Genomic DNA, 25,477 nt, shown 5'->3' on the forward strand with positions numbered 1-25,477 from the left:
TGATAGTATATATGGATTGCAGGGGTTGGCAGCGTAAAAATGTTATGTTTTCCATAGTCTGTTGAATTAGATATTATTTATTGATAAAGTTTAAATACAACAAGGCCATATACCGAGCTACAGATCTTAAAAACATAGCTGGTACAGAGAGAATACAAATAAATAATACAGAGGCGTTTCATTTTTGGTTTTGAAATCTACTTTTTTAAGTCATAGAAAAGTCACCGTGAGAATTTTTATTCCCATCCTTTCTTCTGGCCCCTAGCACCTGGCCCACATGGCCACTGTGAGAGTACTCTGTTAAACGACTTTAAGAATAACTATAGCTTTAATCATGGCAAACCTGTAATCTGAACGTGAATATTTACAACCTTGATTTGTCCCTGACGTTAGAGGATTTATAAGCTCATTTGGAAAATGAAGCTCCAGAGAGCAGGAATTAGTCAAAAGTCTATAACAAAACCCATCCATTTAAATGTGGCATTCTTGGTTCAGCTGGCCTTCCTTCTCATTTGAACTTATTATAAATTCTACACCAGTAAAGTGAGAGAAATGATGCAAAAGAGGGGGTTTTTCCTCAGTACCTTGGGTGCTTCTTTCAATACTAAGGCTTACGTATATTATGAGCTCTATTTCTGTATGCTCCACCCAATGGACTCATCTCACAATGGAAAATCGGAGAAGCTGCCAAAGAGCTAAACTTTCTCGTGACCCTGCATTCAGGCTGAGGGTGGCAAATGAAAGCTAGTAATTAAAGGGAACCCAATCTGCATTGGCGTAAAGGTTTCCTTTGGGCTAGTGTCCGATCAGCCGGAAGTTCAAACTCCCTCTCTGGGCTCTTTCTTCTCCACAGTGTCTCGTCCCTTCCCTTCCTTTCTTCTGTCGCATCCAGGTGGTAGGAGGGTCTTGCATTCTTGAGGTGTTGTGGGCAGTTCTGGAGTGCTTACCCTCTGTCTCTGCTGCCTCCTCCTGTCTTCTCAGGTGTATTGACCTCTTTTCATTGGCTGCTGAAGGAACCCCTGCTGCAGGAACTTCTCGTCATTTATCCTGCTGCCCTTGGGACAGATGGTCCCTCTTCACACCTGCCCCCTCCGGGGACTCCTCTCCACTTTGGCTTTCACTGGTACTGTTGATCCTCTGAACCCTGAGGGCCGGTCCCTGGCTTAAGCCTTCTACCCTATAGCTTTGCTGCATATCATCTTACCCCTTCCTCTGGTGACTCCTGGCAGGCCCCTAGATCTTAACGCTCAGCTACCTTCTATGTTCCCACTGAAAGCATGTGGAAATACTAGGCTCTCTGGTTCCATCCTAGAGCCAAAGGAGACTGCAAAGAAGAGGTGGGACAGGAAATTGTCTTTAACCCTCTCTGCCTGAGTACACCTCATTATTTCTGTTCTGTGCTCTAGCCACACCCTGCTGGGTGATCTCCTGTTCAAGTTCAGAACTGGAGGCCAGGCACACATCCCTCTCTCTATCTGCTTTCATTCCCATCTTGTTCCCTCCAGATTTTCTACCCCTCCCTACTAGAGATGTTTTTCCCTTGTCTTTCTGTGGAAGAGGAATGTCCCCTCCTCCACCTGCCATATAGGCTTGTTCTTGAGGGTACCTCAAGATAGAAGGGTTGTAGTGTGGAGGGTGGACATTACTGAGAAAAGAGAATGCATCAAGAGGTCTTCCAAAAATATCCCCAGAGCAATTCAATAAATATTTATGGAGCAGCTATTACGTGTTAGATTATGGTGAGCAAAATAGATGAGACTCCCGTCCTTAATGAGCATACATCCCTGAGCATTTTATAGGAAAGATGCCTACTCAAAAGCATAGATATATATGCATAAGGATGATCATTATAACATTATTTTTAGAGTCAACTAAAATGTCCATCAATAAGGAAATGGTTAAGTAAGTTATGGACCAGCCATACTATGGCATATGATGCAATAGTTAAAAAGAGTTAGATAATAAGATAAATCTGTACATACTCATATGGAAGAAGAATTTATACATACTCATCTGAATATATGTTGTGTGTGTGTGTGTGTATATATATATATATACATATATACATACATTTATATGCCTGCATGAGTATAAGAAAATTTAAAAAATAAATGAACATCCAACTCTTAACAATAATTTCCCCTAAGAGGTGAGATTTGACGTAGATGGGAGAGGTAAAGGAGGGAATTTTGGCCTTAATAAACTGCTTTATCATACAAGTTGTATATTGCTTTTGTCATTTTTGAGACAAACAGGAAAAATATACACCAAGAGTTGTTAAATGGCACACAATCGAATTTACATCTTTGGAGTTATTTCCATACTTTATGTAGGCAAGAGGGGATGAAAAGATGAGACAACACACTCTATTCCAACTCTCTTGTCCCCTTGTCCTCTGGAAGAAGTCAAGGTAGCATGCCCAGACCTTTAAACAGTCTCCACTCTACCTCTCCCCCCTCCCCTTCAGTCCCTCTGTGTTTTCAGCTCCTTTCTCTCCCATTCAAAGCCACTGTCTGCTTGTTTCCCCAAGTTGTCATCTTTTTTTAAAGATATTTATTTATTTATTTATTTATTTATTTATTTTAGAGAGAGAGAGCAAGCGCAAGCAGGGGGAGGGGCAGAGGGGGAGAGAGAGAGAGTCTGAAGTTGACTCCGCGCTGAGCACGGGGCCCGACATGGGCCTCAGTCCCATTACCCTGAGATCCCCACCTGAGCCGAAATCAAGAGTTGGACATCTAACTGACTGAGACACCCTGGCATCCCCCAAGTTGTCATCTTTTGCCTTAGAAATCAGCAAGTCCCAAATGTCCTACCATGTCTTAAATATTTTCACCAACTCTGGTGTCTGTTATAAATCAAAATTGCTGTCTGTGCTATCCGGTTCTGCTGCTTTAAGCCTGGTGGTTATTCCCAGAGGAAAAAAAAGGTTGCTTGAGCCTCCATCAGGGTTAGAGTTTGTTTTGGGGGACTGTTATCCCTACCCATCTAAAATTAAACCTGTGGGGCGCCTGGGTGGCTCAGTCGGTTAAGCATCTGCCTTTGGCTCAGGTCGTGATCCCGGGTTCCTAGGATCGAGCCGGGCATCAGGTTCCCCGCTCAGCGGGGGGTCTGCTTCTCCCTCTTCCTCTGCGCCTCCCCACTGCTTGCGCTCTCTCTCTCAAATAAATAAATAAAATCTTTTAAAAAAATTAAATTAAATTACATCTATGTGCCCAGGTTGGTTTTTCTCCAGAAACACTCACCACATCTTTCAAGATATGCATTCTTTCACTACTGTATTTTTTACCTTGTTCTGAAAGAGCATTGGCCCATCTCAACTTTGGGTTAAACTAGAAAACTCTCTTGGGGTGCCACACCCCACCACTCCTTCCCCATTCCTGGGGCCATCTCCTGGCTGCAAAGGGGAGGGAAGAGGGCTCCCATCACATAACAGTATGCTCCATGGGTGCTTGTATGGAAATGATATTCAGTTTCATCCTCAATTCTTAGATCTTAGTTCAGTTCTTAGCCATTCATACATGGGTATAGGTAGTATTTTTTCTTTTTCATTTGTTTTATGTTTAACAAGATTTCTTATAAATTCAAGATAGACTAGGTTTATTTCCTGCCTTCGTTACTTCCTAGCTGTATGATCTTAGGCAAATCATTTCTCTCTGAGTCTCAGTCCCCTCGTGTAAAATGGGGACATTTATAGTACTAACCTCATAGTGGTATTGGGAGATTAAATAAGTTAATAAAAGTAAAGCACGTAGACTAGTGCCTGGCACATAATAAGTAGATGATATTTGTTATACTGCAAATGCCCTTCTTTGTAACTTTTCCTCTTTAACTTATATTTATTTTTCATATTTTAATTAATTAAAGATATAGATCTTCCAAGTTCTCATAATATCTGCATCATATGCACATGACTCATTCTTTGCTTTTCTTTTCCTCCCCACTCTCTTCCCACTTCTTGAGGCTCAGTACTTTTTTTTTTTTTTTTTTGTCATCTTTCTGGTCTCACCCTCAAATCACTGGCTCCAGTAGGCCTCCCTGACCATATGTCTTGAGGCTAGGTGAGGTCCACCTGTCATATATATCCTGGTTTTTGCACCGACACATTCAGGGAAAATACAGATATTTGCTTTGTGTCTTGATTCCCCAGTAGGACCGAGGCTTCATAAGGGCAGAGACCATGCTGACCCCCTCGATGCTATAGCTCTAGGGCCTAGCTTAGAGCATGGGCGTAATAGGTAATTAATACTTGTTTGATGAGAAAATGCAGATATAGGAAATAAGACTTAAATGGATTACCAGATTCAGTCTGCATTTCTACAGAAACGTCTAAGAACATAGATAATTTAGAACAATTTTGAAAGGAAGAGAAACACCTGAAGGAAAAGCTGTTTCCATCTATATTGGGTCAGGCCCCAGTTTAAACAACGATTACTATTCTAAATGCTGGGATAGGTTATCAAGCTGATAATGTTAATTACTGCTCTTATGGTTTGAAATTTAATCTTGGAAACAAGTTTATTTACTTCAAGAAAAGCTTTGGCGTTAAAAAAACAAACAAATATAAATGTGCATGAATATATACACACGTATATATATCTATATAATATAGAGCTATTTTGTGAAACTCATTGAACCTTCCCTGGCTCCTTGAGTGTTTATCAGGCCCTGTTTGGAGTTTCCTTTCAATTAGAAAACTTTATTCCTACTACAGTTGTTTCAAATAATTTGTGTAGACACATGAAAAAATGCTACACATCACTTGTTGTCGGGGAAAAAAAAACCAAAACCACAATGAGATACCACCTTACACCAGTTAGAATGGCTAAAATTAGCAAGGCAGGAAATGACAGATGTTGGTGAGGATGCGGAGAAAGGGGAACCCCCCCTACACTGTTGGTGGGAATGCAAGCTGGTCCAGCCACTCTGGAAAACAGTATGGAGGCTCCTCAAGAAGTTAAAAATACAGCTACCCTACGACCCAGGAATTGCACTTCTGGCGTTTACCCGAAAGATACAGATGTGATGAAAAGAAGGGGAACATGCACCTCAGCGTTCATAGCAGCAATGTCCACAATAGCCAAACAGTGGAAGGAGCCAAGATGCCCTTCAACAAATGAATGGATAAAGAAGATGTGGTTCATATAAACAATGGTGGGTATTCATATCACTCAGACATGAATACCCACCATTTACATCAACATGGATGGAACTGGAGGGTATTATGCTAAGTGAAGCAGAGAAAGACAATTATCATATGGTTTCACTCATATGTGGAATATATGAAATAGCGAAGAGGATCATAGGGGAAGGGAGGAAAAACTGAATGGGAAGAAATCACAGAGGGAGACAAACCATGAGAGACTCTTGACTCCAGGGAAACAAACTGAAGGTTGTGGAAGGGGAGGTGGGTAGAGGGATGTGGTAACTGGGTGATGGGCATTAAGGAGGGCACGTGATGAGATGAGCACTGGGTGTTACATGCAACTAATGAATCATTGAACACTACATCAGAAACTAATGATGTACTATATGTTAGCCAATTGAATTTAAATTAAAAAAATAAAAATAAAACAATAAAATAAGCTAAATATCCTTTAGCTAACTAATAACTAAACATTACTAGAACCTTTAAGATTCATTCAACAGTTAATTTTTTAATGTCTGCCTTATGCCACAGGTCAGCCTATTTAGTGTTTGTTTTTTTTTTCTGAATGTTTTAACCATATTAGAACAATACAGCTTTCAAAAACAGCTACATAGTGGTTTATACACAGCAAGTGAAATAAATCCTTTGCCCTAGAAACTCAAGTTTTAAAAAGGAAAATAAACCGAGATCTAAGTCATGGAAAAAACCAATCCAGCCCTGATAGCTGTAAATAATATCTTAAGCATCCCCAGCTGGGAAGCATATATTGAGAAATTAATTCTCTTTATCCACACAGCAAGTGCCAGTTGGTTAGAAAGGAGTTCTGTCGATGAGTCACTGCATCTCATAGCAGCTTCTCTCTTCTATTTTGTGTTTCTGCTAAGACATAAAAGGTTGTGTTTCATTCACTTACATTGGTTCAGTCAATAATATTTAATCCAATCAGAAAACATAATCATAGTAAGTGGGAATACATTGGTTAAGTCAATAATATTTAATCCAATCAGAAAACATAATCATCATAAGTTTGAAACCCTGCATTATAGATTACCTCTAAATAAATACGGTGAAATTTTACTTTTGCAGATGCAAGTATTGGCATTATGATGAAAACCTGCTCACTTCCAGTGTTGTCATTGTCTTCCATAACGAAGGATGGTCAACCCTCATGAGAACAGTCCACAGTGTAATTAAAAGGACTCCAAGGAAATATTTAGCAGAAATTGTGTTAATTGATGATTTCAGTAATAAAGGTAATGACTATGGAAAATTGACATTTTGTCTATGAAATAAGTTAATTATGAACAATTACAGAATGTAATTTTAAAATAATTAGCTTTAAAGATTAATAATTAGCATCTATTGATAGCATCTATTTTCAGCAAGTTGGCACTGTTCCAAGCATTGTATATGAATTATTTTGTTTAATCCTGACAGTAATCCTTGAGATGGATGTTGTTATTATCTTTATTTTACACATGAGGCTCAGACATGTTAAGTAACTTGCCAAACGCCACAGAGATAGTAGTTAACAGATGGATCCAAATCTACAGGCTCCTAAATCTGTGTATTTAACTACCTACCATCTTACACTATACCAATTCTCTGGGTCTTGGATTTTATAAAAATTTGGTCATGGAGATAATTTATTGAAAGACTGAAAAGGTGCAATTGTGTGTATATTATAATGCCACCTGATGCTCCATCCATGATTGTCAAAGGGAGATCCATATACCTGTTTAATAGCCTGTATTTTGCACTTGAACAATGATGCAAATATTGAATTTCACCAGAAACCATGACCATTGTTATTTATAATAGAAAGTATTTACTGAAGCTTATTTTGTTCTATATTTGATTTAGTATGTTGAATCAAAGGAAATTGCGTGTTATTTTTTATTCTTTTTAAGGAGTCGGCTATTATAACATTTAGAGAGGTATTGGTTAGCCTTGGTTCAATTTGGCAAGAGAGAGATTGAGCAGTGGTTTTCCAGATAAGTGGGTTTTTTAAATTAACATTTTTCCCTTTAAGTAGATCCATTATTGTAAGCTGAATATATTTCTGAATGGCACAAGTATCAGAAGATAGATAATGCTGTAGTTCAGACCCCAAATCAGCATGCTAAGTAAAAAATGTAGTTGTCCTGCTGAAACCCAGACTGGATATTTACTTACTCCCCTTTGCTTGTCATAAAACTGAGTTGAATTCTTTGAAAACTGACCGAAGAGCTCAGGCTACTCACTAACAGCAGGATATTTGCTTTTTGGCAAATAAGTTTTGCAGAGAATTTTTGTGTACAAGTAGTGATACCCCTGAACATGTTGGAGGTGCAGACAGAACATGGGTAGCATGAAAATACCATTCAGAACAGTTTTACAGACGCTTTCTCCAAAACTTAATTTGTAACTCTTGCAGTCTAGATAAACCTCTGCTGTTTTGGCAAGGACATGACCAGAATCTTGATCTCGTATACATATGTTCACACGGAGAAGAAATAGAAATATGGCCGATATCCTCTCCCCCTCATCTCTGTACAGCTAATCACTTTTTTCAACTAGTCACTTTTAATTACACTAAAGAATGTAAACTTTAAACTTTTTAGTCCTATCAAATGCCCTTTCCCTTAGACATCTCATCTTGGTTGCAATTTTCTATGACAGGAGTGTTTTCATTAAGAATTCTCTTCCTGTCTCAAGATAAATATTTGAAAATACGTTTTAAAGTGGTGCTGTTGGTACCGACAATATTTTAGATTTAGGAAAACCTACATCTACAAAAATAACTAAGAAATCTCACGTATGTGATTACGCTGCTTTTAAGAAGCCCTATGTTATTAATACAAGGAGAAGCTTAGCATATCCTTAAAAAAAAAGTGAAAATACACTAAAATGTGTTTCCCACCCTAAAATAACTGCTTGGCTTCAGAAAAGGAGCACAAAATTTTAGACTTCAGTTTTCTATCCATTTTACCTTAATTTTTTTGTGATCAGTGTTTCTATTGTTACAGACCTCTAATATTCAGCCTCTTATAACACATTTTAATAGCAATCAAGTGCAGGGCCTGCTTAGCTTTGAGAGTACAGAGAAGCATTTGTTGGGGTTACTCTTGAACGGAAGTACAGAAGGTCTTTAGCCTTCCCAATTTTAAAACAACCTTAAAATTTGTCAGTCCTGTCCCGTGAGTGAAAACTTGGTTCGTTCTTTCCCTGATGTATACAGAAAGTAAAAGTGTGAGTTATAATTTTTCTTTTAATGACAAAATACTTTACTAATATAATACCTTGCAAAGGAAGCTGGCTGCACATAACACTTGGGTTTCTGGAAAATACAGTGTCCTCTCTACACAAGGTGGGGGGCCTTTAAATAGAGCACACTCCTCCATGCGTGTACCTCAGCCAGCTTGAGGCTAAGTGGGGCCAAGGTAAAATGGACTCCACACTCTCAGTGGCTTATAACCACAAAGGCTTATATCGTGTTTTCTCTGGGTCAGCCCCGGCTCTGCCCCACTTCTCCACGGCAGGGCAGCCTGATCTCAGACGTCGCCTGCCTCGTGCAGAGGAAGAACTAATGGTGAAGCGCCAGTGGGATTTTAACACTTCTGCTCACAAGTGCCTCACAACATTGTGTCCCCATCTCACTGACTGTGGCGAGGTACACGGGCTGGCCTGCCCTCAGCAGGTTGGAGAGAATAATTATTCCCCAAGGAGAGGTGAATCTTTTGAACATTCTTAGAGTCTACCACAGTGCAGGATCCCAAAGAAGCCAGAAGTCATTTGATTGATCAACTGATCTTTTGGGCCACCTGAACTAGGAATCTAAATTTGAAGAACTCATTTCTGGCCATAGCAATTCATTTTAGATTTATATAGATTGCATAGCCAAAAGAGCCCTGAAATGGAATTCAGAAAGGCTTTTTAAAAAGTAATTTAGGATTGGGGCACCTGGGTGGCTCAGTCGATTGAGCGTCTGACTCATGATTTCGGCTGGGGTGGTGATCTCAGAGTCGTGAGATCAAGCTCTGTGTCAGGCTCCCTGTCAGCAGGGAGTCAGCTTGAGATTCTCTCTCTTCCTCTCCTTCTGCCCCTCCCTCCACTCTCTCTCTCTGTCTGTCTCTCAAATAAATAAATAAAATCTTAAAGAAAAGTAATTTAGGATTGTTACTAAGCTGAAAAAAGTAAGGTAAGATTTAAAAAAAAAATTACTTAAATTGAAGGGAAAAGTACCTAGGTTTCTCTGGGAAAAAAATATAATTCAGCAGGAGAATTTTATTTATAATACTCATTAAAACTGGATGCCAAAATAGAAAAAGGAAAATTTTTTTTCTTCTCAATTCTGAATACCCATGTGTAGGTATATTTCTAATTATAAGCTCCCTAAAAATGAGTCAAGTATTAAGTGTACAGCCTGATTTGACCACTTAACCACCAGCACATCACGAAATATAGCTTCTGGGGCACCTGGGTGGCGCAGTCGGTTAAGCTTCCGACTCTTGGTTTCGGCTCAGTCATGATCTTGGGGCCCTGGGATCAAGCCCCACGTTGGGCTCTGTGCTCAGGGCGGAGTCTGCTTCTCTCCCCCCTACCACTCCCCTCCCTCCCGCCTCGTATGTGCTCTCTCTCACTCAGTCGCTCTCAAATAAATAAATAAATAAATCTTCAAAAATAAATAAATATAGCTTCTTTGTTCTTGTTGTATGTATTCATGGTCCAAAATTTTAAACAACTTAAAAATAATTGTTTCTCCAAGAAACATCTTTAGAGATCCAAGAGCTAGGTGTGGCTGTGATGAACCGATTTCAAGGGCTCATAGTGACACAAATAAAAACTATACTCTAGCAACTGGAAAACCAAGGTGGAAACTTCGGCAAATGTGTCTTGTTTTTATTAACAGTTTCCTCCACCAGATCGCAAATATATACATGTATATTTATTCATTATATCTAAATATTACATTTAAATATTTACATATGCATATTACACACACACACACACACACACATACATGTACTTGTTAATACCCAAAATTGGAGAAAATTGGATCCTTTGATTATTACTTGCCAACTTGATGGGAACTATATTTATAACACCAAGACTGCAGCCTTCAACACTGATCATAGCTGGAGGAAGATGGCCCAGGAACAATGTTAACCTATACCTTATGGAGACTCCAATAAAGTCACACAATGTGATTTATAGTCCGTGTATCTTCAGAAATCTGGAGCCGTTACTTCTGCCAAAGCAAACAAAATGTTTGCCTTAAAGCTTTTAGATACGACATTTAAAGTGTGGATTTTTAAAAAAAAAGTTTTCCTGTCAGCTGGCCTAGTCATCATATATTTAATGTTTGGAGAGATCTTTTTTTTTTTTAAGATTTTATTTATTTATTTGACAGAGAGACACAGCGAGAGAGGGAACACAAGCAAGGGGAGTGGGAGAGGGAGAAGCAGGCTCCCCGCAGAGCAGGGAGCCCAATGTGGGACTCGATCCCAGGACCCTGGGATCATGACCTGAGCTGAAGGCAGTCGCTTAACCAACTGAGCCACCCAGGCGCCCTGGAGAGATCTTTGATAACTCTCAGGCTAGCCAGTTCTCCGCAGGCATATTAAGCTCAAAAAACCAACTGAAATAATATATCCTACCTGACTTCCCCGCAAACATTCAGTCTGTTTGTTTCAAGTTGACTGCCCAAAGGACCTGTTGCCCATTCCTGTTTCTTGAGAAAAATAATAGTCTAACTGGTTCATAGACATAAATATAATTTATAATGTTGGCTGAATTTTTTTATTCCTAGAACACTTAAAAGGAAAACTAGATGACTATATTAAGCTGTGGAATGGCTTAGTGAAGGTATTTCGAAATGAGAGAAGAGAAGGTTTGATTCAAGCACGAAGTATTGGTGCCCAGAAGGCCAAACTTGGACAGGTAGGAAACATTGGGTATTTACCATGTCAGCATCTTGGATTCGGTAACTAAACGATCATAGAGGTTTTTGAGTACCCTTCAGATTTTTTTTTTTTAATTGAAAGTGCTGGCTTGATTAAGCCGATAACTCGTATATCAGAATGGACTCTCATGCTGATTTATATTAGCGTCTAATTTTAAACTGTGTGTGCTCTATGATGTACCATATATGAGGAGTGTTCTTTCACCCCGCCTCTTTTCTTTAAGGTCTTGATATACCTTGATGCCCACTGCGAGGTGGCCGTTAACTGGTATGCACCACTTGTAGCCCCCATTTCCAAGGACAGGTAACAGTACCTTGCTTTCTTTTCTTTCCTGGGTGAAAAGTAAACCTTGTCCTAGAAGGACAGATAATATTCTCATTCTCCTGATTGCAGTTCCACGCAGCGCCTCAAGCATCGTGTTTTAAGTGTGATCCTTCAACTCGTTGTTTCCGGGGTGGTGGGCAGGCTGATCCTTGGGGCTGATTCAGACGCAGGCAGTCAGGCATTTGGGATAAGCCGAGGCGGTCTCACCCAAAAATGGTCTGGTGGTCGGGTTGTTGAACAGACATCTTCTAGCTCCAGAAGCTTTCTTGAAGAGTAACATTAATTGCTCTATCTACACTGTGGTTACAGTTCCAAAGACTTGAAAGCGCACACTCTGAAATTACACCAGTTGGTTTTGGTTTTTCATGCCCTTTTGAATTATTACTTCAGACCAGCTGTGACGCGTGTCAAGGCTTTGGGTTCCTATAGAAACTTTAAAGTTTAGAAATAGACAACTATTCCATGGAAGTGTGTCAGTCGCCATTACATTTATAGAAATGTCTGAACACTAGAAGGCAGCATCAGTCTCCTAGTTCCAGAAGCCTTCCTTTCTTTTAGTGCAGAATTCTGACTATTTCGGAATTGAGGGGAAAAAAACATGTCTCTGTGGTGAATAATATGCGTCAAAGGGAGAACTTTGGGGGATTTAATCATCAGACGATTTAGTATGAAGGCCTATCATAAACATTTTTCACATGCTGATTTAGTCCTCACAGCAGCCCTGCAAGATAGATATTAGCTCCATTGTACTGAAGAGGATATTGAAGCCTAGAGAAATTAATTGATTTGCTCTGATTCAAACAGCTAATAAACTATCAAACCAAGATCTCTCTGGGACACTTTACACTATTTGTTTAGAAATCTGAGAATCATGAGAAGTGAAGAAAGATAACACGCCTTCCCCTCTCCAGGTGAAAACTAGCAGTCTTCAGGCGCAGTGAGGAAGTGGTTTTCTGCAGGGTCCTGTGGCAATCCCACATATATCCCACAGTGACACCCCCCACCCCCCCACCCCGGCCTCACTGTCCCCTGGGAATCCACAGTCTGCAGAGAGTAAAGTACCTGTCTCCAATCCACGTCCCCCACATCAGAATTCTATGCCCTGTAGGTTTTTCTCTTCTCCTTGGCTTCTAAAACATCTAAAAAGCACCTTAACATGGTTAAAAGCTGCAATCTCTGTTTCAGGAAATGCATTTTTAAAATCCTGTCTGATAAGATGAGCATTAAGACAAGCTGGGTGCCAAATTACCTTTGCAGAGTTGATCCTACACCTAATTGGTCATATAGGACTAGCATTTTATGAAGCCCAAATACAAGGTATTTTTTTGCTTTGAGTTCTCAGACCACTAAAGTTCTTCAGCAGGTTTTGAGGGATTTTTTTTTTCTTTTTAAAAAAAAGCAGGAATACAATGCAGTACTTTTTTTTTTTTTGCAATGAAAGCTGTTTATTGCAATAAAAGGAGCAGGAAAAGAAGATCAAGTAAAGGAATAGAAACAGATTTTCATAATAACTTTTTCCAAAGGAATAGAAAGCAACAAAGAGTTGGGAGAACCGCTAAGAATGTAGTGGGTATTATTTCTGTACACACACACACACTCGCTCACACACGGTCACACTCACATTCACACTCAGAGACACATTCACACTCACATTCATACTCATTTTTATTTAATGGAGGAATAAGGAGGGAAAATAACAAGCAGGAAAGTCTTGTAAGTAATGCAAAATTACCAAGAGAAAGTTGCCTCTAGGACCAAAGTAAAAATGAGAAAGCACTGTTAAGTTCAAAGACGTGGCTCTTTGTCCCTGACATTGTCTGTGAGCCAAGGGAACAGTCTCCTGTGTCTTTCCCTTACAAAAAAAGGGTTCCTTGACTTTTAAAGACATTCATTTGCTTCAGTTTCCCATTAGGTATTAAAGTCCCGTAATGCAAAAAAAAAAAAAAAGAAAAGAAAAAAATCAGTAATGAAAAGAGATAATATAGTTAGGCATGCTAAACTAGTCAGTTTTGGGTTCTTAAATGCTTTTTCATTTTCTGTAAATGTTTCAGAACTACATGTACTGTACCTCTAATAGATTACATAGATGGGAATGATTATTCCATTGAACCGCAGCAAGGTGGGGACGAAGATGGTTTTGCCAGAGGGGCCTGGGACTGGAGTTTACTATGGAAGCGTATTCCTCTAAGCCACAAGGAAAAGGCCAAAAGAAAACATAAAACTGAACCTTATCGGTAAAGATTACTACTTTATTTTCTTACGTGGAGTGTCAATCTAAGTACTTTTTTTTTTTCCCTTCCCCATGTACTTGTATAAATGTGTGGGTCCATACATACCCTTCCATTTCATCTTTGCTGCATCATCAACACAACACAGAACCATTTGCACTGTGCCGATTATAGACGTCATAAATGGCAACACATATGAAATGGTACCCCAAGGGGGTGGTGACGAAGATGGGTATGCCCGAGGAGCATGGGATTGGAGTATGCTCTGGAAACGGGTGCCTCTGACCCCTCGAGAGAAGAGAATGAGAAAGACAAAAACTGAACCGTATCGGTAATCACTAAATCACTTACATGTTTTTCTTTTCTCCAGTTGCTGCTAACATATTAACCTCTTGCCAAGCTAAAAATACTTGATATTAAAACTATAGATGTTGTCGTAGAGTCTGTAAGAGATTTTTTCCCTTGCATTATTTCCGAGGTTTGAATGCACATTTACTTCTTTGTAATTGTTTTTTCTTAAATGCAAGCTCCATTTTGGGGGTGTTGGGGGGAGGTTATATGTCATTGCTTTCAAATGCAAGTGAAAAAAATCTTTGCCTTCCTGTCCCAGTAGACTAGACATCAAATTTTATTCTTTTGACCGTAATTTCATTCTGTAAATTTAAAATGCATAAATTATTTCCAATCCAAGTTTTATGTCCACTTTGATCCCTTGGCTGTAGTGTTAACAATGAAAGGCAAATAGCAAGAGATTTCTTGTCTTTTTCTTCTTTTTGTTTTGTATGCTAACTCATAACAACTAATTTTGTACCGGTTAAGTCTGGTACCTAAAAATACATGACTTTGGAAAATATTACATAGAATCCTTTACTCCTTCCTTCTCGGAAGAACCTTTGATTAAAAGGAAACTTTATTCCGAAATCAGCTTTTGTCCCTTCTTCAGGGACAAATAGAACAGTTTATGCTACTCTATTGGTCATTTAATGGAAACATTTACTGCCTTTCAAGAGTGACTCCAGTGAAACTTTTTTGTCTTACGGTAGTATAGCTTCTAAATGTGTCTTATTTTTTCTGATCTTATGGTTCTGCTTTTGGTCTCTCTCTCCTTGTTATACCACTGATGATGCTAGAACTCTGTTTTGGGAAAGTGTTTCCAATGTCACGCAAATGCTGGTAGGATCTGGGTGGGTCATGATATCAAAATACTGAGATGGCAAACATAAGGAAATTACAGAATTTTAAGCTTTGACACTTTCCAAATTTCCCTTTGAAGTTCTTTTTTGAAACAGTCCAGGGATTTACTACTTACCTACTTGATTTAATGAGTACTCCTGGATGTACAAAATAAAGAGTAACGATTATATTTATATTTCTGCCAATTCCATGGGCTTGGCTAGTAAAGGAAATTTTTTTAAGTGGGCTAGAAAAATTCATGGGGGGTTTCCCTTTAAATAACTCACCGGTTTTCATGTAAGATGCATTTTTAAATATATACTGAGATAAGCGGGAATACATTTAAAGATCAAAAAGGCATGGTTACAACAGAGTAACTGTAAATGACAGTGAAATAAATGTGCCATGAAAATAACCAAGAATGCAGTAGTTCTGCTTACCACATCAGGCAGCATACCTTAAGAAGAAGAGGCATAAGAGAATGACTTCCGCTTGATGTGATTTCCTTTAATATTGAAAGTATTACTTGATTTATTATTTATCCACTCAACAAATATTTAATGAGTGCTTACAATGTGCCAGGCATTGTTTTCTGGGGATGAATTTTTCAAAGATGGGTTCTCTCATGGCACTTAGAATATAATGGGTGAGACAGAAATTAAACAGGTCGCTACACAAATCACTCTGGAATAGCAACGGCCAAAAGTGGTACGAAGACAAACCACAGGGTACATGGAGCTTAGGGGAGGAAGAAGCTAATCCGGCCGCGAGGAGCCCGAACGGCCTCCCTGACCTTTCAAGTGTCCTTCAGACTGAGGCCTGAAAGGCCAGGAGTCAGCCCTGTGGACAGGGAGGAAGAACATTTCGGGAGAGCGAACAGCCTGAGCGAGAAGGGCGTTTGTCGTGCTGGAGGCGTGAGCGAGCAGCGGAGACCTCGGCTGGAGGAAGCCCGCTGAGCGTGGAGAGCCGGGAGAGGCGCGCGCCTCCGGGGCCCACGTGGAGTCTGCTCTGCCTGCCGTGGGATTAGATGTGCATGGGGGCAGAGCAGAGGAAGAGACAAGGTCAAGGTGTTGCCATAGCAGTGCAAGTGACGGGAGCTTGGTCTAGGAGCTCGGTCTAAGCAGCAGTGACAGGTTCCAGATACGTTTTCAAGGTGGAATCGATAGGAATTGGTGACAGGTTGAATATTAGGTGTGATGATGAAGAAGGTACTCCGGTGGAGGAGGCTGCTTAGGAATCATGATGCATTAATCATTAATTGTGGGGAGGAGTGGGGAACAGGATGAAAATGATTCCCCTTATCATTTCCTCTGGAGATGTGAGTGGTCTGTCCCCAAAAAGGACCCAATTCAAGATTCCATTCAAGAAGCCCCTGGCATTCCTACCTCCTGACACAGTAAATAGCTAATGTCTCATTCTCCTGTGTCGTTTCTGTGCTACATTTGCAAACTCTGAATGAACTGTGACTGTTCTGCCATGATTTACACCTTTATTTGGCATGCCCCTGAGCTATAAAATTAAAAAATGGCAGACTGCTCCATGGTCTATGGTTGCGCTCATCCTAGAATGACTCATAAATCCTTGTAGGAGCAGTTAGCAGATCATGGCTGTATGGCTCAGTATTTTTAGGAGTGAAAGAGAAAATTCTATCTTAACTAACTCTCAGGGCTTAATTTTCAAACCAACAGAGGAGCTAAGGCGCCCTCTAATGGCAAAATGATGCAATGCTCTAATTTGTAATGAACTGTAAATTGGATTTCAGATAGAAATCAGAGTAAATTCATTAAATTATGAACAGATTGTTTTGTGAAGGCTTTGTAATTTCTTAATGTTTGGCCATCGGTTTTGTCTCTTCTGTGCATTATTTAAACTGTGTTCCAAAAGGGCTGTTGTCTGTTGGTGAAGGGGTACTGGGGGTTTATCTTTAATAGTTATTGCAGTGTTTCTTCGCTTAGGTCCCCTGCCATGGCTGGCGGATTATTTGCCATTGAACGAGAGTTCTTCTTTGAACTGGGTCTGTATGATCCAGGTCTCCAGATTTGGGGTGGTGAAAACTTTGAGATCTCATACAAGGTAACATTTCATTTAAACGAGTGCAATTCTCTGAGTAGTTACCGACTTTTGTGACTTTCAGATAAGGCTGGTTTCTTTGGGGAAAAAACTGTTTAATGCATTTCTCTAAATTATAAAGGATGACTAACAAAAATGCATGCCTTTGGGGAAAAATAGGGCAAAATGCAAACTCCGGACTTCTTACATATTTACATGGCTCATCTCAACATTGAAGGCTGCAAACTTCAAAAATGAAAATACTAGGGCACCTGGGTGGCTCGGTCAGTCAAGTGTCCAACCCTTGGTTTCGGCTCAGGTCACGATCTCGGAGTCCTGGGATCGAGCCCCGCATCAGGATCTGCGCTCAGTGGGGAGTCTGCTTGAGGATTCTCTCTCTCCCCCACTCCCTCTGCCCCATCCCTGCTCGCACACATACACATATACACATACACATTCTCTCTCTCTCTTTCTCTAAAATAAATAAGTAAATCTTTTTTAAAAATGAAAATACCTCCTCTTCCCACTCCCTGCCTTACCCTCCAGGCTTTCTATACATTGGAGCCTTTTGTTACAAAAGCCCTTTAGGGAATCTGCCTGTATGGGGGCCACATTTGACCATCCACTGACACAGTTACCCTTTATCACTATAGGACATGATGATTCAGGACAGAAGCAGATCCCAGCCATGACTGTGCATCCTCAGACTGACATTGGAGCTGCCTTCCATCAGCAGCCCCTGTTGTTGAGGCAGTCCTTGGACAATAATACCACCTATGCTCCAACCCCTCCCTCCCACTGCCCCCAAGAAAGAAAGAGAACTATATCACAGTTTGAGTTAAACAGATACTTATTGCCTCTTGTCTTAAATGTCCAAAGACAGAAGAAGAATAACTCAGTCCCTGCTCTCAAGGAACTTAGAGTTCATAAGAAGAGATTAGAATTAAATTCATAATACAATAAGAAGGTAGATGGCATTCAATTGGTGTGATTAAGAAACAGCGTCATACTGGAGGGAGAATTTGAGGCAAACTAGAAAGGTGGGCATGATATCGATAAGCAGAGATAAAGGAAGGGGAAGGAGACCTCAGAGCAACTAGACTGGGGAAAGGTACAAAGGTGGGAACATGAAGAATGCGTGCAGGAAACAGTGAGGAGCCCAGTCTAGCAGAATCTGACAGCCTGAGTAAGAAAGATGTCCAAGAAGAAGAAGTGGACAGGTACGTTAGGATTGTATGGAGGAGGGCCTCTAATGCTGAGCCAAGAGATTTCTACTGAATTTAATAAGCAGGGGTAACCTATTGAAGATACTAAGCAAGGGAATAACATGACCCAAAGTTGCCCTTCAGCTAAAATAATCTTACTATACATAGGGATAGCATTGAGTTGAGAGAAGCTGGAGGTGAAGAAGCCAGTTTGGAGGTTATTATAATAATCAGCCAGGTGGGAAATCCATTAGCCGTGGAAACGGTGAATGCTGTCAGGAATGAAGAATCTGAGTGACTTTGCAAGGTTACACTGGGCAAAGGGTGTTTAATGCTACAGGTACACAAGGGGCCCTGAGTCGCAGAACATTACTGCATTCTTATGGCCTTGTTCGTTATTATATGAATTTGAAAAACATTATTTTAGGATTCGTTTCATTTATGAATTCCCCATGGACACTGTTATCTAATTTAGGTTTTATATTTACATTTATAAGAGAAATTTTCAAGTATAATTTATTTTGATATTTGAAACAACTTCCACGTGTGTTTTTCCTTGATAGATATGGCAGTGTGGTGGCAAATTACTGTTTGTCCCCTGCTCTCGTGTTGGTCACATCTACCGTCTCGAGGGCTGGCAAGGGAATCCTCCGCCCATTTATGTCGGGTCTTCTCCAACTCTGAAGGTGAGTCTTTGGATACAAGGAGAGAAGCCTGGGGAGCTCTGGACCACATGCGCCCCACTGAGACACCACACACCGTGGTAGTCACTTGAGTGGCCGCTCACTGAATGAGACAAAGCTTTTAAGCAGTCAGCACTCGTTCTCCCTTTTAACTTAAGCTGGACTTACTCATGAAACCCCTTATCGTTTTTGCTTTGTTTTGTTTTTATTTGAAGTAGAGTTGACATACAATACAGGTGTACGCAGGTATTCAACACGTATATACGTTGTGAAGTGATCACCACAATAAATCTGGCTACCATCTGTCACCGTGAAAGTTGTTACAATATTATTAACTCTGTTCCCTATGCTGTGCATTGCTCCCCTCCCCCTGTGTCACCCATCTGCTCTCCCCTCTCCCCTCCGGCAACCGTCTGTTTGTCCTCTGCGTCTATGAATCTGTTTCTGCTTTGTTTGTTTGTTTGGTCTTTTAGATTCCACATGGAAGTGACGTCATATGGTATTTGTCTTTCTCTGCCTTACTTATTTCACTTACTAAAATACCAGCTATGTTGTCCATTTGGGTCCATCCATGTTCTAACAAATGGCAAGATTTCATTCTTTTTTATGGCTGAGTAATATTCCATTGTGTGTATGTGTGTGTATGTATCTGTATACCCCACATCTTCTTATCTATCAGTATTATCCATGGACACTTAGGTTGCTTCCATATCTTGGCTATTGTAATTATAAACTGTATTATAAATAATGCTGCAATGAACATAGGAGCATGTATATCTTTGAATTAGTGTTTTTGTACTCTTGGGATTAATACTCAGAAGTAGAATTGCTGGGTTGTATGGTAGTTCTGTTTTTAATTTTTTGAGGAATCTCCATACTGTTTTCCATAGTGGCTGCACCAATTTGCATTTTCAAAAACAGCACACAAGGGTTACCTTTTCTTCATATCTTCACCAACACTTGTTATTTCTGGTCTTTTTGATGGTAGCCATTCTGACAGGTGTGAGGTGATAGCTCATTGTGGTTTTGATTTGTGTTTCCCTGATGATGAGTGAGGTTAAGTAGCTTTTCATGTGTCTGTTGGCCACCTGTCTGTCTTTTTTGGAGAAATGTCTGTTCAGGTCATCTGCCCATTTTTTAATTGGATTGTTTGCTTTTTGGTATTGACTCATGCGAGTTCTTTATATATTTTGGATATTAACCCCTGTTTGGTTGGATCATTTGCAAATATCCTCCCATTCAATAGGATGCCTTTTCATTTTTTTGACGGTTTCCTTCACCATACAAAAGCTTTTTAGTTTGATGTAGTCCCATTTGTTTATTTTTCTTTTGTTGCACTTGCCTGAGGAGATAGATCCAAAAAAAATGTTGTCCAAGAGCTTGCTTCCAATGTTTTCCTAGGAGTTTTATGGTCTCAGGTCTTATATTTAAGTCTTTAGTCCATTTTGAGTTTATTTTGTATATGGTATAAGAAAGCCATCCAGTTTCATTCTTTCGCAAGTAGTTGTACAGTTTTCCTAACATTTATTAAAGAAACTGTCTTTTCCCCTTCGCCTCATTTGTCAAAGATTAATTGACCATATAGGTATGGGTTTATTTCTGTTCCATTGAGGTACGAATCTGTTTTTGTGCCAGTACCATACTGTTTTGATTACTATAACTTTGTAGTATAATTTGAAATCAGGGAGCATGACACCTCCAGGTTTGTTCTTCTTTCTCAAGATTGCTTTGGCTATTCAGGGTCTTTTATGGTTCCACACAAATTGTAGGATTATTTGTTCCCATTCTATGAAAAATACTACTGGTATTTTGACAGAGATTGCACTGAATCTGTAAATTGCTTTGGGTAGTATGGACATTTTAATAATACTGATTCTTCCGATCCATAGTGTTGTGTATCTTTCCATTTTTTTGTGGGTCATCTTTAATATCTTTCATCAGCATCTTACAGTTTTTGGAGTATGGGTCTTTCACCTCCATAGTTAAATTTATTTCTAGATTTTTTTTGTTGCAATTATAAATGGATTATTTTCTTAATTTCTTTTTCTGATAGTTCACTATTAGTGTATAGAAATGCAAAAGACTTATGTATATTAATTTTGTATCCTGCAGCTTTACTGAATTCATTTATTAGTTCTAACAGCTTTTTGGTAGCATCTTTAGGGTTTTCTATGTAAAGTGTCATGTCATCTGCAAATAGTGACAGTTTAACTTCTTCTTTCCCAGTTTGGATGCTTTTTATTTCTTTTTTTGTCTAATTGCCATGGCTAGGACTTCCAACACTAAGTTGAATAAAAGTGGCAAGAGTGGGCATCCTTGTCCCAGATCTTAGATGGAAATCTTTTGGCTTTTCATCATTGAGTATGATGTTAGCTTGTGAGCTTGTCATATATGGCTTCCGTTGTGTTGAAGTATGTTTCCTCTATACTCACTTTGTTGAGAATTTTTATCATAAATGCATGTTGGATTTTATCAAATGCTTTTTCTGCATCCATTGAGAAAATTATATGATTTTTATCCTTTTTATTAATGTGGTGTATCATGTTGACTGATTTGTGCACATTGAACCATCCTTGCATCCCTGGAATAAATCCCACTTGATCATGGTGTATAATCCTTTCAGTGTATTGTTGAATTCAGCTTGCTGATATTTTGTTGAGGATTTTTGCATCTGTGTTTATCAGGGATCTTATTATTTTTTAAGATTATTCATTGTATCCCATTCTGATTAAGATTTCTATATTGAATGTTCTCCATGAGAAGACATCTCAGAGAAACTAAAAAAAAAAACAAAAACCTGCCACTCTGTAGGAAAGTAGTTGAAAGGAAAATATCAGCTTCTACTATTTTCACATGAGTAAAATATTATTTTTGTAAAAATTAATCATTAGGAGCTTGTGCAGTAAACAAAATCAAATTTTTGAACAATGCTTGCAAAAGATTAGTATCTTTTGTCCCTCAAACCAGGGACAAAGCAAAAAAGCTTCACACAGAGGCCAAATGTCCCACTGCTAGGAAGATTAAGTGCTCTATTCTTGACTGAGCAACTTCGAAGTTTCTTTAGTTGGGCTGCTTTCATAAATTCTAAGAGCATAGGAGTCTGATTCCATTCATTTTCTGGAGCCCTTAAACCAAGTCAAAAGCAGAAGGAAGTTTATTATTGGCTGCAGATGCAACTTGGAACAGTTCCTTAAAGGGAAATAGATAATAGAAGCAGAGATGGAAAGGTCTTAGGAATGAACACAGCTTTCTAACTAGCCAAATTATCATAGAAATGGCCAAATGGAGCCCCAGCTACAAGAGGGGATGAGATTAAAATATCCGCGATAAAATAAAGAGCACCAAATTAATACCAGGCCAGACTGGCATTGCAGGAAAAGAACCTGCCCTTGGAGTTGGACCCATAAACATGAAGAATTAATGGAAAGTCACATTGATTCATGAAGGCCTGTGCTACAAGGGAAAGGAAAAGAGATGAGAGGGAAATCTTTATCCACTCTAAAAATTAACTGTACATATCGTAAAAATAACCCAATAAATGTAATATTCGTGAGTGCCTAGAGTGGGCCAGGCACTTTTTTTTCCCTCCATCATCCACTCCAACCACAGCGTTCCAATGGCTTACGTCTATTTATCCAGCTTGTCTGTCTTCTTGGAGCTTCCGACTTTGATAGGCAGTTGTCCCCTAGAATTATCTTCTTAGATGACCCTCAGGCATTTCAAACTCAGTGTAGTCAAAGCTGAACTTTTAACTTCTTCCCAAAAGCAATTCCTTTTCCTGCATTCTCTGTTTGCCCATGAATGAAACTTAGGGGGGGATGTTAGGGTAGTCTTCCTCCCTTCCCTCCCACCTTACCGAGCCCTGAAGATTCTACCTTATACATATCTCTGAAATCCATTCCTTTCTGTGCTTCGCACAGGTGCTCGAATCTCTCCCATGGATATTAAATAGCCTCCTACTTGGCTCTCTGTCATCAGCTGCAACCCCTTTCAGTCCATCTTCCACTCACCACCAGTGTTATTCCCCTGAAAATTAAATCGGATGTCTGTACCTGCTTAAAGCCTTTTGATGGCTCTCAGCTAAAGGATAAAATTCAAAGTCCTTAAAAAAGAATAATAATAATAGCTAACACTTTTTGAGTGCTTAGTATATACCAGACACTAAATGCTTTTTCATATTCACAAAACACGACAAGCTATGTTGTGGGAAACTACTTGCAGGACTCCAAATACACCATGATATGTCACACTTCTTTTGGGTTTCTCTTTACCCTGAATACCATTCCACATAATGAACCACTCCTTCAAGACTGAGCTGTCCTGGGCCCCTCCATGCTGCCCCTCTGGCCTTCCCCTTCCCAAACAATGAAATGCTCCTTCGTGTTGCTGTAACCGTATGTGTCTGCACTGAATTCATCACATTCATTAGTATCTAGAAGACATGGGCTGTGTCTAATTTTGGATGACTTTGCAAAAGTTAAGACTATTTAGCAATAATATTATGTGTTCTTGTGCGATCCTACCACATACAACTTTTTTGGAACCCAGGGGCTTTTGCAACAGCATGCCTGTGTTCACCCTTTGATAGTCATAGCCTGGGAGAATCTTAGCCTGAACGCAAGGTGTTTTCTTTTTTTAATTTAAATTCAATTAGCCAACATGGAGTACATCATTAGTTTCTGCTGCACGAGGTGTTTTCTACTCCTGATGTGAAACAGGGCTCAGCAACGATGGCCTTTAGACCAAATCCAGCCCGTTTTAGTAAATAAAGTGATAGCGGGCAAGAGCACACCCATCTGTCTGCGTGTTGTGTAAGCTACCTTCTCATGAAAACAGCAGAGTTGAGTAGTTGCTACAGAGACCATGTGGCCCACTGTGCCAAAGATCCTTACTCTCTGGCCTTTTGTAGAGAAAATTTGCTGATGAACAATGTAGAAGAACAAGGGACTAGATTATGTACTAGCAATCTGTCATAATATTCATGTCTGCATGCATTCATTCCATTAAACCTTAGAAGATAGGTCTTTGTCAGTTATCACAATATCAGCTTATTTTATTGTTCCTTAATTGCTTTTTCTTAAAATGCATCACCTGGGGAAAATATCCGGTTAATTCTGGGTGATAGCAAAATGGTTCTATTATAGTCGTAACATGACCCAAAAACTTGCAAACAGAGCTATTGTTTTTTGTGATGGTTTCTGAAATGAGCCTTTTCCCTACACATGCTCATAGTGTGGTTCTAATAGAACGAGATTATTCTGGGTAAAGGAGCATCCATGTCCAGCCAGCCTCTCCTAAACCCTTTCTGAACTTCACCTTCTTCCTCTAGACAGTGGATAGAACATACGATCTTAGAATATACGATCTTTACAGCTCGGTGATGTCAGATTCTGTGTCCCTCACTTCTTAGTTGAACATGCATGACATTTTATCCTTAGCAATTGACATATTCGGGTCATTAGCTCACTTGCATTTGTTTAATTAAATATCAGGTCCTATCAAAATGAGTTTGTTATATGTTGGTCATATTTCATGTGTCTAAGATGGGCTATTTACGGCATTGCAGATATTTTTCTTTTTCTAACAATATCTTCTTTTTCACAGAACTATGTTAGAGTTGTAGAGGTTTGGTGGGATGAATACAAAGACTACTTCTATGCTAGTCGTCCTGAATCAAAGGCATTACCATATGGAGATATATCTGAGCTGAAAAAATTTCGAGAAGATCACAACTGCAAAAGTTTCAAATGGTTCATGGAAGAAATAGCTTATGACATAACTTCACACTACCCTTTGCCACCCAAAAATGTCGAATGGGGAGAAGTAAGTACTGGCCAGTATTCAGATCTCAAATGTGTGTGTTTGGGGACTGAGTTTGGGAGAAGGCAGAGAGAGATGGAAATGTGTGAGTGAAAGAGAAGAATTCTTGGGGCAAAGTTTCTCTAAAAACTGTATGGTAACCTCCCCCACCTTTCCACCAGACCGTTAACACCTCTCCTGATGCCCCCCCCACTCCACCCGACGACTGTGTCCCCTGCTCTCAGCTTTTGGACTTACGGCTCTCCATCCTGGAATGATGTCCACTCCCTGCAGCTCCTCCTGCCCCTCCCTCCAAGTCCTATTCCTGGCTAATTCCAACTTATCCTATTGCTCTCAATTTAGAGAGCACCAATTCTAAAAAACCTGTCTTATTCATCCCCCACCCAAGCAGAAAGACTGAGTTCTTGATCTTTCCATGGGTTCTCATAACAGCCAGTCTCCATGCTCGGGACCTGGTTCACCATTGTGTCCCATTGGACTAATGCAGAGACCCCCATATACAATACAAAGACTGAGTTCTTGATCTTTCCATGGGTTCTCATAGCAGCCAGTCTCCATGCTCAGGACCTGGTTCACCATTGTGTCCCAATGGACTAATGCAGAGAGCCCCATATACAATAGGCCCTCAAACAATGCTTGTCAAATGAATGAATGAATTAATGGTAACTGAAAATAAGTAAATCAGGCCAAGGCATTGATTGGTGTTGTCATTTGTTTTTCCAGACTTGCCTTTGTAACCTCATTTCTTTTTTAAAAAATTTTTTATTGTTATGTTAATCACCGTTCATTACATCATTAGTTTTTGATGTAGTGTTCCATGATTCATTGTTTGTGCATAACACCCAGTGCTCCATGCAGAACGTGCCCTCTTTAATACCCACCACCAGGCCAACCCATCCTCCCA

At 39.7% G+C, this 25,477-nt stretch overlaps 1 protein-coding gene across 3 annotated transcripts in view; it reads left to right on the forward strand.

The window, feature by feature from the left end:
- LOC102731379 (N-acetylgalactosaminyltransferase 7) overlaps nt 1-24,681 on the forward strand; it is a 130,514-nt gene extending 105,833 nt beyond the window's left edge. For 2 of the 3 annotated variants that reach the window (XM_081810985.1, XM_081810991.1), the window contains 7 exons: nt 6,233-6,399; nt 10,938-11,068; nt 11,315-11,394; nt 13,792-13,974; nt 16,772-16,889; nt 18,634-18,756; nt 24,358-24,681. In XM_081810985.1, coding sequence (XP_081667111.1) covers nt 6,233-6,399; nt 10,938-11,068; nt 11,315-11,394; nt 13,792-13,974; nt 16,772-16,889; nt 18,634-18,756; nt 24,358-24,666 — 1,111 coding nt within the window. In that variant the 3' untranslated portion in view covers nt 24,667-24,681. Of the gene's footprint in view, nt 1-6,232; nt 6,400-10,937; nt 11,069-11,314; nt 11,395-13,466; nt 13,650-13,791; nt 13,975-16,771; nt 16,890-18,633; nt 18,757-24,357 lie in introns of all 3 variants that reach the window. The other variant, XM_081810989.1, reaches the window with a different exon arrangement.
- Nucleotides 24,682-25,477: the final 796 nt, after the last annotated feature.

Source organism: Leptonychotes weddellii, chromosome 2, assembly GCF_054177405.1.
Source record: "Leptonychotes weddellii isolate Sample4059 chromosome 2, ASM5417740v2, whole genome shotgun sequence".
Lineage (NCBI taxonomy): Eukaryota > Metazoa > Chordata > Mammalia > Carnivora > Phocidae > Leptonychotes > Leptonychotes weddellii.